The 13,287-nt window shown below is 37.9% G+C and overlaps 1 protein-coding gene across 3 annotated transcripts in view; it reads right to left on the bottom strand.

The window, feature by feature from the left end:
• The window catches only part of LOC124596110 (inositol polyphosphate multikinase), a 352,197-nt gene that overhangs the window by 29,864 nt on the left and 309,046 nt on the right, over positions 1–13,287 (bottom strand). For all 3 annotated transcript variants that reach the window (XM_047135125.1, XM_047135124.1, XM_047135123.1), the window contains 2 exons: positions 13,041–13,217; positions 3,214–3,338 (listed from right to left, as the gene is read on the bottom strand). In XM_047135125.1, the coding sequence (XP_046991081.1) occupies positions 3,214–3,338; positions 13,041–13,217 (302 nt within the window). The remainder of the gene's footprint in view (positions 1–3,213; positions 3,339–13,040; positions 13,218–13,287) is intronic.

Here is a 13,287-nt window from a genome sequence, read left to right as displayed (position 1 = left end):
AAACATCAAAAGATCTTACATTATGTCATAAAAGAAACAAGACATTAGAGGATACTCCAAGAGCATGGGAATTTTGTGAACCATACTAAAATGCATGATTTGGGTTAAAGTGCACATTCGTATGTCCAGATTCAGATATAAATTTTCTTGGAGTACCAGTACCGCATTATCTTATCTTTGGTTCTTTATTATGGCATAATGCCATACATGCTAGAAGACGAAAACATGAACTTGAAATGTAGAGAACAGTTGAAACTAGCCAATAGTGTGGAATGAAACACTTCGCTTCCAATAAATGACTGTCTCAGCAGATTAATAAAAGTCAAATTTCTTTAACAAACCAACAAAAATAACTTCGTTGCTCTGCAAGGCAATTAATGCTTGACTGTCAGAAAGGTGGAAACAAAATAAAATCTTAAACTAATAACATATTTTAGCCTTCCATAATTATGTGAATGTATTTTAATTCACTTGATAGCTCCCGGCCACAGAAATCTGTTTTGCTTGCATTTGATTTGAGAGCAATAAACGAAGAGGAAACAGCAAAATCATGTAACGTAAACATGGGTCATGTGGAGACTACCACCTCCCCACTACAACTCAGACAGCTCTGTGAATCAGGTCCGGACCTACGATATTTCCGAACCGGGGCAATATGCAATATTAGATAGTGGCACTCCCCCTCCCTCGAGCGTTTGAGATAGGACGCCAAAAATTTAAAAAATTGACTTTTCAAAAATATCTTCATTTTGTAGCGCACATCTTTCTGATGAGTCTGATACATAAAACATATATGATCGAGGGAATGTAAGACATGTTATTTCGTCTTAAATGTGCCGAAACACAGTGTCACGCCTCTTTACACAGCATTCTTCCATCGCACGTCTCTGTATTTCACTCTGTGAAATTCAAATGTGTAATATTTTGTAATGGGTGCCATCAAACTATATTCAGGCCAGTGGAAATTAAAATGTCCTGTGGTGCCTCTCCTGCTCCCAGTTGGCTGGTTTGACATCCTGCCCCTCTTAAAAAAATCTCGCGATTAATAGTGGATGGGATTATTTGTAACCGGTAGAATACGAATTCTTCAGAAAATTTGCAGTCTTTACTGCATATTAGCTAATAACTTGCTGTTTCAAGTAAAACAAAATTAAATATAGGATACATAAAACAATACAAGAGAGCAGCAAGACAGTACACATTTTCTCAATCCTTAAGTCCTAGCATTTTTTCTCTCTAATCTTGCCACAGGTTTATATGGAGTATTTTCCTATCTGGGAAAGAATCTATTACCTCATCAAAGTTCGTCAACGTTTTGCTACATGAATAAAAGAATATTATTGTCTACTACCAGAAAAGATTTAATACAAATAGTATCCAAGACAGGTGTGGTTTCTCGATCTGATTACGTGTATTTTGTCACTGTGCGCTAGGTAAAACGAAATAGGCCTGCCTAATATTGCAGCAATTGTTACACACACCAAATAAACGAGCCTGTTTTGGCACAAATGGTCATTTTCATAACACGACAGAATATAATTCACGAAGTACCAATATCAAATGCCTATTAGGCCTACTACAAGCAAAAAGTTTTATGTTAGGAAATAGTTTCACGTTTCATTCATACTCTATAGCTTCTGAAGCATGAGATCGAAAAGTAGTAGTACGAAATTTTTATATAAATTTGGAATCTTCATATTCTTCCATAATTTGTGAGGGTCTCCGTTTCTTCTCCTTTCTCATTCTAACAAACAATCTTGTCATCACTAATTCTGTAACTAATCCTGCCAGTGTCCAAATTTATTTTCTGGTTAACTTCACTAACCCTGCCACAATCACGGGTTTAGTTATCTTCGGTTAGGCGTTATTACATGTTCGTACAACGCGTTTTCCGCACTACTCCCAGAATAGAAATTCAGCGGCTGCTAGCCGGGGACTGTATAACTGGCCCTTAGTAGTGTAGCAGTCCGGCCAAAAATGTTTTGTCAAAATTTCATTTTCTTGGATATGCAGAGAAGACAATACATTATCTTAGTTGCTTGTTATTCCTGTTAGTCATTTATTTCCACTCTGGTAGTCTGAATCTATGGAATTCGCTAGTAATTATAACAACGCTGATCATTTTCAAACCCAGTCAACCACATAAACAGTGATTGTCATTCACCCATTCGGCTTTATTCGCCCAGCTCTTATAGACCCGTCCCCTTTTGTCTATAGAAAAGTTTATTTCTAGATGCAAAGGATGTGGGTGCTTTGTGTAACAAGGTCTTTTTCCTCAATAGGATGAATTTGCCCCCCCCCCCCCCCTGCCCACCCTGAAACTGCCACCGGGGGCAGATACCCCACATTGCCCCCGCCCCCTAGTTCTGGGCCTTTTGCGCATACGTGAATCTGACAGCTTGGGCGCACCAGCAAAATTTATTTGGATAGCATCTGGCTGCTTGCTGCAATTGCTTGTACAGCTAACTGCCACACTTCTGTAGCCAGAAGCGGGAGAAGGTACTACTCACACACAACTCAATTGCACATGCGCATAAGCTCGCTCGCAACCGCTCAAACGAATCCATTGTAAACAGTTGTGATGTCACGCTCATCGGAGGCAATTTGTTGTTATGAAACACTGTATAGTCTTCCTAAATGCTTTGACACATTTTGCTGTTGGCAGACACTTGTATGAGCGCTGTGTTTTGTCCTTGTATATGGTGCATTTCCTTTGCAACTTGAGTTTTATTTTCATTTTTTTCTCTCATTCGTATTTTATTGCTGCAGTATTATTCTGCAGTAGCGAGATATAGTAATATTCTTTGTTAGAGTATTGGTTCTTACTAGTCAAAGTTACAAAAATGTAACTAAAAACTAAAACAATGAAAAATTCCCAGAATTCTAAAAAATTCAGGGGCTCTTCCTGGTTTTCTCCCAGATGAAAAAATTCCCGGGTTCTTCCTGGATCTCCCCGGTCGTATACACCCTGACAGTTCAACAGACAAAGACTAGATGTGAGCAGACTGGTCCAAACAGTGGGAGACTAATGTTTAGTGATCTAGAAAACAATAATCTTATGCGGAACATGGATATTTGGAACAAGAGGAAACCAGGAAAAGCGTTTTGCAACAGAAAGGTTCCACAGATGAAATGAACAAGTACAAATTATATAGGAATGAAGGGATAAGCAGGAGCTATAAGTTAATTTTAACAATTTTATGATTGACTTACCTGTTCATTTTTAATTTTCTCTTCTGTTGCTTCAGGATCCCAAGTTTGTTTCCCTATTTTAACATCCATAACACAAGGCTCTGCGAAACCATCAGTCACATCTTTTAAAATGAGGAACTTAATATCTGAAAAAAAGGATACATACTATCTATAATACACTACAATACGAAATTTATTTCATCAATATTATACAAGATGATTTGACACTTATGGATATGTTGCCAGCAGAAAGAACAGGTTATTTGCAAATAGAAATTCCTCTTAGTCAAAATTTTATTTCAATAATTAATATCGAAGTGTACAGGAATGACCCTTAGAAAGTACCTGTGGCCAAAACTAGCAGCCACGTAAGGATGGCTTAACAATCAGTTATGCGGGCAACTTCATGGTTCATGTTGACAATACACAGCAAATACACTCACGGAAAAGTTAACAACATTTGCTAAACAGCATTCGTGAAGTAGTGCTATCAAACAAACCTGAAGTGTGATGTTTCCAAAGTTATGACCTGCTTTAACCCCATTCACTACTGAAAGTTAACAGGTATTTTGGGAACAACTTGCTTTGTTTACATGAAGCAATTCCATGAAACATTGCTGGATGATCATTTTATGTATGAATTAGTTTAATGTTCTTATACCTTGTCACTTGTGAGCTAAATATAAGCAGTGGTAGGTTCATATATGTTGATTTGCATGAAAAACAGTAGGTAGTTTTCTGATTCCTTCTAGCATACACTCTGTATTAACTGATTTGCCATACACATAGAAAAGTCATTGTGTGTAAATGAAAAATATACATGAGTTAAATAAAGAGCATCATTAGATGTTGAACATTATGAACTTCCACCTATTTTATGAAGATTAGGGTGTAGAAATAGCAGGTGAAACTTTTAGAGTTGCTATGGTTGTAGTGAAAACAAACTTTCAAAAGCAAAAGAATGTAAACAGGCTGCTTTTAGTCCTGGTGTATAAGTGATGTCAGTGTAGTATCTTTGGTGGCAGCTTGAACTAATAATTGTAAATAACAGTTGGGTTAAACCGCACATACAATGTTGGTGGCTTTTGCATTGTGTGCTGCAGTTGGCAACTGTTTGTGCTTTTAATGATGAGAACTGAATGATGAATGATGAGTCCATATTACACAAGATACAGGAACCTATGAGGGAGAAAATAATGTTTGATAATGCTGAGAGCATCAAATTGTGTGGCGACATAATGAAATGTATTATGCAGAATGTTTAGATGGAAAACAGAATATTCTGTGAAGTTTAAGCTGTACTCTTAGGTTCCTGCATTAACATAACCTCTAAAATTGAGATGTTTCAAAAATACCCCACAAACTTTTCAAAACAATCAGTGGGCTATGCTACAGATCACTGTCACCACAACTGGTTTTCATCCAGTGACATCTGTTGACTTCGCCTACTGTCAATCAAACTGCACCATTTCAGCCTAACCTATACCTTTTGCTGCACTACAGAGCAATCTGTCACCATAATCAGTATTCCTCCAGCCACATTCATTGGCTTCGCCAACTGACAAACAAATTATTGCACTGGAAGAAGAAAAAAATTATCCCATGAAATCCTTTTTATCTGCCCTTTTCTTCCCCTTCAGTCTTCTGCCTGGTTTGATGTGGCCTGCTGCAAATTCATCTCCTGTGCCAACCTGGTAGCTGTTGCAACTTATGCTGGATGTACTCCAATCTCTGTCTTCATATATGGTTTTTACTCTCTAAAGCTCCCTCCAGCACCATGGAATTTATTCCCTGACCTCTTAACAGATGTCCTATCATACCACCCAGCCTTCTCGTCAGTGTTTTCCAAATATTTCTCTCCTTGTCAATTCTCCTGAAAATCCCCTCATTCCTTTCCTTACCCTATCAATCCATGAAATTTTCAACATTCTTCTGTAGCACTGCATCACAAATGCTTTGATTCTCTTCCTTCCTGGTTTTCTTATAGTCTATGTTTCACTACCGCAGAATGCTGTGCCCCACATATACAATCTCAGAAATTCCTTCCTCAAATTAAGGCCTACGTTTGATATTAGTAGTCTTCTCTTGGCTTGCAAAGTTCTTTTTGCCAGTGCTAGTCTGCTTTTTATGTCCTCCTTGATCCATATATTGTGGGCTATTTTGCTGCCTATGTAGCAAAATTCCTTAATTTGGTTTACTGTGTGATCCCTAATTCTGATGTTAAGTTTCTTGCTGCCCTTATTTCTCCTACTCCTCATTACTTTCATCTTACTTGAATTTACTCTCAGTCCATATTCTGCACTAATTAGACTGTTCATTCCATTCAACAGATCCTATAATTCTTCACTTTCACTCAGGATAGCAATGTCACCAGCAAATCTTAACAGTGATATCCTTGATATCCTTTTTGAATTTTAATCCAACTTTTGAACCTTTCTTCTACTTCTGTCACTGCTTCTTTGACATACAGATTGAACAGCAGGAGCTAAAGACTACACCACTGCCTTACATCTCTTTAAAAACTAGCTCTTCGTTCTCAGTCTAGTCTTTTGTTCCCTCTCGTTTCTTGTACATGCTGTACATTACCCATCTTTCCCTGTAACTTACCCCTATTTTTTCTGACTTAAGAACTTCTTACACCATTTTACACAGTTAAACGCTTCTTCCAGATGAACAAATCCTATGAATGTGTTCTGATCTTTCTTCAGTCTTGCTTCCAGTATTAACTGCGAAGTCAGAACTGCATCTCTCATGTCTTATCTTTTCTAAAGCCAAACTGACTGTAATCCAACATATCTTCAATTTGCTTTTTCATTATCCTGTATATTATTCTTGTCAGCAACTTGGATGCATGAGGTGTCAGTCTCATAGATTGAGCACTCCAACGTGAATAATCATTTTGTTACCACTTCCCCAAATGATTTTAGAAATTTCAATGGAATCTTACCTATCTCTTCTACTTTATTTGATGTTAAGTTGTCGAATACTTGATCCCTTATCTTCTTCTACCATGCCATCAGACAAGTCTCGCCTCATACAGGCCTTCAATGTACTCTTTCCACCTATCCACATTGGAATTTTTCATTGCACTCTTACTGTTATTGCCCTTGCTTTTAAATTTCACCACAGGTCGTTTTGAGTACTCTTCATGCCAAGTCAATCCTTCCGACAATCATTTCTTTTTCCATATATTCAAATTTTTCATGCAGCCATTTTGCATTATCTTCCCTGCACTTCCTTTTAATTCATTCCCAAGTGACATACCTGTATTCCCGAATTTCCCTAAACATTTTTGTACTTACTAATTTCCTTCATCAAATGAGGTATTTCTTCTGTAATCCATGGTTTCTTCGCAGTTACCTTCCTTGTACCCGTGTATTTCTTTTAAACTTCTGAGACTGGCCTTTTTAGAATGTCCTCCTCTCTTCATCTGAACTGTGTATAACGCTATTCATAACCGCAGTATCTATAGCCTTTGAGAACTTGAAGCATATCTCTCCATTCCTTAGTAATTCCGCATTCTACTTCTTTGTGGGTTGATTCTATCTGACTAGTCTCTTAAACTTCGGCCTACTCTTCATCATTACTAAATAGTGATCTGAGTCTGTATCTGTTTATGCCTTAATACTAGAAAAGCCAGAGCTGTCAAAACGATCGCAACGGGTTTTCAAAACGTTATTTTGACTGCAGTTTTTGTCATATTGCGATGAGCTTCAGTGATTTTTCCATGTTCAAGGTCATAATCACCTGTAATAAATACATTTAATTTTTTAAAAATGGTTAGGACATTGTTACCAATTATACCTAGAACCATGAGACTACTCATTTTAACCACTGTATTGATTATTGTAACGAAAGGTCTTACAATATGTCCTTCTTCCTATGGTTGAGATTAAATCTGTTAATCAGTCTCTAAACAGCAATAATCTGCACAATAATGAAAGACTTTGAATTTACTTATGCCCATTATCTGCTTCTGCTGCTCCAGTCACATTGTCATTTGTTAGCTCATAGCAACATGGTAATGATGGCTCGCAGATCTCCGTCGCTTACCAATGCAGAATTGTTCGGCTCTCTTACATGATATTCCAGGTAAGTCTCAAGCAGGATGTGACCTAGATGCAGAAGACCTAAGAGAAGATGCTGACGAAGATTACTGTCAACCAAACGATCACTCCAGAAGCAGTGATTCAGATTATGCTGAAAACGTAGTTGCTCAGCCAGGTTAGTAACAATTATGAAACACATTATTTACATGTCAAAATTCAACTTTCATACAAAATTCAGAATTTACACGACAATTCCTCAGAGTGGACACTTCTAATTTGAAGTTTTCTATTGTCCTATTACAGGAGCAGAAATTGTATCACATAAAACAAGATATCAGAAGGGAAAGATCAACACGTGCCTCCTAGGACCACATAATGTGTTGTAGGGTACTGATGCTGTCATGGAGTGGACTCCATCAGACAGAGTTTGGAAAGACCACATCTGGCAGATTGGCGAGTCATAATATCATGAAAGAAAATCCAGGACCTACACCATATTCAAAGCGGTATGTTTCTGATGTCAGTGTAGTGAGTGCACGGCATCTGTTTATTGATGAACCAATACTGAAAGACATAAAACACGACACAGAAACGGAGGCAAAGCGAGTTCTAGGAAATGAATTGTGGAGTGTAAGTATGAAGAAACAGGAGGCTTTCATTGCTTTATTGTATGCTCATGGTGTTCTTGGAGCCAATAGTAATGAACTTGATGAACTGTGGTCTAAAAAGTTGGGCCCACCAATCTTCACTGATACAATGGGGAGACATTGCTTTCAAGAAATTCTAAGATTTTTGCGTTCCAACTTTAGAAACACAAAATCAGAACGTTTGAAGACAGATAAATTCACTTTAGTGTCAAAAGTTTGGAACGAATTCATTGAAAATTGCCATTTGACCTATATTCCAGGTGAAAATCTGACTGCTGAAGAACAGCTTTTTCCAAGCAAAACAGGGTGTCCATTCTTAGAGTATATGCCAAACAAACCAGATATATTTGCTATAAAACGTTGGCTTCTTGTTGATGTTGACTCAAAAGTTTCTGTGCAATGGGTTCCCTTATTTAGGGAAAGACGATCACAGACTATGTGACCAGGTTCTTCCTGAAAGTGTAGTAATGAAGTTGATAGAGCCGTTCCAAAAGGAGGGGGCGCAACGTCCCTATGGGCAACTTTTTTTACAACAGTGAAACTGGGCGAGAAGTTGAGAACAAACGGTACTAGCACTGTTGGAACAATTAGACGATCAAGAGGAGAAATTCCTAATGCTGCGAATGCAATGAAGGCTAACCTTTACTACTCATCTCTCTTCAAACATCAAGGCAAACGAAACAAGAATGTGATTCTTTATAGCACTTTGCATTCGGAAGTTGAACTTAAATCTGACAAAAAAAAAAAGTCCAGAAATAATAGTTTTCTACAACAATACAAATGGTAAGAAAATACACTGTTCGAGCTGGTACTCGTAGATGGCCAGTTCACATATTTTATAATATTCTTGACTTGGCAGCTATTAATTCATGGATAATTTTTCAAGAAACTAACAGGGATGAAGATCACTCGTCGAAATTGTACCCTAAAGCTAACAGAGGAGCTCTTCATATGGGGTACATGGACTTGAAAAGTAGCTTGGTGGGAACAGAAGTTGAATCTGGAAACTCTGTGGAAGGAAATAAATGAGGAGACAATGTCAAATGATGAAGTGTAGGAACAAGGCAAGTTATATTTCCAAAAACTGCACACTGCCAGTGTGTGAATCTTGTTCAAAGGACATAACTAAGGATGTGGTATGTGGTTCCTGCTAGTAAAGATGTGTAATTTGCATCAGTGAGTGCAAATAAACTGAACAAAAAGTCAGGCAGTGTTTTACAAATACGTTGTGCTACATGGATTTGGCGAACAGATTTCATGACTATAAGCATACAACATAAAATATTACAGTAATTAATGTTATAATAATGAGTACACAATAAATACATCAGCTTCTTTGCTAAAAGAATTTGAAATAAAACTGTGTTTTTTAACTGGACAAAAAGTTTCTAAAAACTTGTTCTTCTTTGTAATAAATAAAAAATATTGAACTTGAGAAAAATTATATAAATCATCTTATTTTAGTTTCATAAACCTAAAATACACATTTGAAACGAACGCAATAATGGTTCTAGCTATACAATACGTTCCAACGGTTCCAGTGATAACATCCGATATCTAATTTCAGAGTATCTGCTTGATCATGATGTAATCTAACTGTAATCTTTCAATATCTTCCAGCTTTTTCCAACTATACCACCTACTCTCATGATTCTTGAACACAGTATTCGCTATTACTAGACAATATTTATTGCAGAACTCAAGCCTTTCCTCTCTTGTTACTACTACCAAGCCCATATCCTCCCATAATCCTTTCTTCTGCTCCTTCCCCTATAACCGCATTGCAATCCCCCATGACTGTTAAACCTTCATCTCTTACATACTGAATTACCTGTTCAATACCCTTATCTACGCTCTCTTCGTCCTCTGCTTGTGTTATTGACATGTAAACCCGAAATATTGTTGTTGGTCTGTCATCAATTCTGATGAGAACATCCATGTCACTAAACTGTTCACAGTAATTCTCTCTCTGCCCTACCTTCCTATTCACAATGAATCCTACTCCCATGACACCATTCTCTGTTTCTGTTGATATTACTCCATAATCGTCTGACCAGAAATCCTTGTCTTCTTTGCATTTCACTTCACTGACCCCATTATAGCTAGCATTTCCATTTTTGGATTTTCTAGCTTCCTTACCATGTTCAAACTACTGACATTCCTCACTCCAACTTGTACAATGTTATCCTTTCCTTGGTTATTCAGTCTTTTTTTCATGATCAACCATTCCACTCCTCCCCCCTTGGCAGTCCCCTCAAGGAGATCTGAATGGGGAACTAATCTGGAATCTTTTCCCAAAGAGAAATCATCACGATTCCTTTGCAATTACAGGTCACATGTCCTGTCAACACATTGTGTGTTTTTAATGTAGTGGTTTCCATTACCTTCCACATCCTTATGCCATACATCACTGCCGATTTTTCTGACTTTCAGGGGCAGTTTCCCACCCCAAGGGAAAGAGAGTGCTCTGAACCTCGCCCACTCCTCCACCCTCTATGACAATGCTGTTGGCAGAACGAGGGTGACTTCTTATGCCGGAATTCTTCACCTGCCATTGTTGATGCTCTTTATTCAAAATTTAAGCAGTGATTAGACTCAAACCCAGAACCGAGGACATTCTGATTAATCGTCAAAGATCCTGCCCCTAGATCATACAATACAAGAAACACACGAAAACCAGTAACCAACTTCATAATCCATAATAGCCAGATCAATAATCGCCAATCTCATGCTGTCCATGCTGAAAACAAAAGTAACCAATTTGTATCCTCCACCGAAACATTATTAGATTCAGCCATTTTCATTGGCTACTGTATGCTATCACCCAATGAGCCACAACCAACAGAAAAACTGCCAACAGTAGCACACAGTGGAAGAGCAACCAACAGTGTAAGTGCACTATTAACTCGACAGATCTGAGCTCGACCAGCCAGTTGTGACCAGGTAGTATCCAGCAGTTAATGTGCAGCTATAGTGTGTCAATGAGCCATAGTGTGTCAATGAGCCATAGTGTGTCAATGAGCCATAGTGTGTCAATGAGCCATAGTGTGTCAATGAGCCATAGTGTGTCAATGAGCCATAGTGTGTCAATGAGCCATAGTGTGTCAATGAGCCATAGTGTGTCAATGAGCCATAGTGTGTCAATGAGCCATAGTGTGTCGACGTGGTTGTGTCACAAATTCCAATGGAGAAACATCTCCACAATGTTCTGAAGTAGAGAAAAGAGTGTGCCAAATCTGTCCCACACATCTTAACTGCCAAACAAAAACAATGATAGTGTGACTTGATTGAAGCATAAAATGCAGACAATTATTTTCTGAAAAAAATAATCACATGACAAGACTTGGTGTTATCAATTGAAGCTAGCACAAGAAAGGCCACAGTACAGAAACTCACGTGAAGGAGAAATGTTATGACATAACCAACATTTACACCCATGTGCTGCAAGAGTTGAAAAACATCCCAAAGGATTTTTCTGATAGTGTCACACTCTTGTATGAATGTCTTTAGCATTTTCTCAAGGGGGGGGGGGGGAGGACTATGTGGAACATGTGAAGAGCCGAAACTGCCATCTTAACTTTTCTCTATTTTTTATCAATCCAGTCTAAAAACTCTCCCGCATAACAGGGTATACTTGAGTGTGCAGGAGATAATGGACTGCCACCCACAATGATGCAGACAGACTCTGATAGTCCAGCAGTGATGACCAGTAGACATATTCAAGAAGGGAGTGAAAGAGAGATTAACATTTAATGTAGCACTGACACGAAGTTCATCAGAGACAAAGCACAAGCTCAAACAGGATAAGGATGGGGAAAGAAATCAGCCCTCTTATTGTAGCCAGAAGCACCTCAAGTCACCAAACGCACAACTCTGGGTGGGAAGATGGGCATTTTCAACCCCCCCCCCCTCTACCAAAAGCATGAAATTCAAGAAAATAAACACAAAGAAATGTGAGGAAGTGCAGTACTGAAAATTTAGGACAGAATGGACTGGAAATTATTTTAGGTTGTGACTGACTGCCTAAGTAAGAACAGGAAGTTGTTTATTAGATTAGTCAAACATAATAAAGAAGGAAATAATTAAAGCAGAACTAGACACTGTAAGTATATTGAAAGCAGAAGGAAAGGACAGGGGAGTGGGGGAGGATCCATGCTCAACTAGAGATATGCCCCACCTTGCGAAATACGGAAACAGAGTACTAAGAGCGAAATACGAAACCAGAAATATATGAATTCGAAATTAAATTAAACCGAGAGTGCACATCTGCAGTGATCAATGGCATGAGGATGTGGAAGGCAATGGAAACCACTGCATTAAAAATATAAAATGTGTATGCACAGGACATGTGACCTGTAATTGTAAAGGACATGATGATCTCTCTTTGGGAAAAGATGTTTATTTTGGTGTCAAGAAACAATGAAATTTTGGCTTATGACCTAGAAAAAAATATTATGATCACATGAGCAGCTAAATAAAGAAACTACATAATATTATGCCTGAAATGTTATATTTACAAACTGTTGACCACATTAGTATAGGCCTCTAGAGAAGAGAGAAAACTAGACATTTTGGCTTCATGAAAGGTAAATGTAGTAGTAATTCTGAACTTAATAATATGTGCAAGAAGTAAGCAAAATACAGATATTGTCCCAAAATTTGTGGGCCTAGTGAAATCCTTCCAAAATATACGGTGAAAAATAATTAACATGGAGACAAAGGTGTCATAAAAACAATGATAAGATCACAGACAACATAGATCCTCCATACAGCTGTGCAGTAAGAGGTATCTACAATTTAGTGTTTAATTTTTTACAGAGTAGAATATAATGTGAAGTGAGACATTATGGGAGAAATTTTCCACTGCCAATGCCACCAGTAACACAACGTGATTAAAGGAAACATGGAAACTCTAACATATGGCTGTAGGAATCTCAACTTGAATCCTCTGAAATACTCTTCCATTGTGTTGATTGGGCTGCTTTCCAGATTTCTCGATGACAAAAGGAAGAATGAGGCAGGAATCTAAATCTTTACACAGTGTGTGGGCTTCAAATGCCTGGTTCCGAGTTTTATATTGGTACTAACGATGACAAATTCAGTAATGGTTACACTACTATTTAACTGCATGTGGTTTGAAACATGGACTCACCTTTCTCATTGATCTTCATTTCAGTTGTACCTAAATACTGTGGCACAAAAGATCGAAGAGCTGTAGAAACTGGATCCGTAGCTTCTTGTAACTCTTCGTAAAACTTAATTTCCCGTTCACCCTGAACCGGTTTCTCTATAGGCTTGAGGACATAACCATCTTTGTGCTTCAACATTCCTGCATAACAAAACCGTTACTAAGAACACAATGCAAAAAAAAAAAAAAAAAAAAATCATCAAAGCTTTAT

The sequence above is a fragment of the Schistocerca americana genome, chromosome 2, assembly GCF_021461395.2.
Source record: "Schistocerca americana isolate TAMUIC-IGC-003095 chromosome 2, iqSchAmer2.1, whole genome shotgun sequence".
NCBI lineage: Eukaryota > Metazoa > Arthropoda > Insecta > Orthoptera > Acrididae > Schistocerca > Schistocerca americana.
This window is presented reverse-complemented; position numbering and strand designations above follow the sequence as displayed.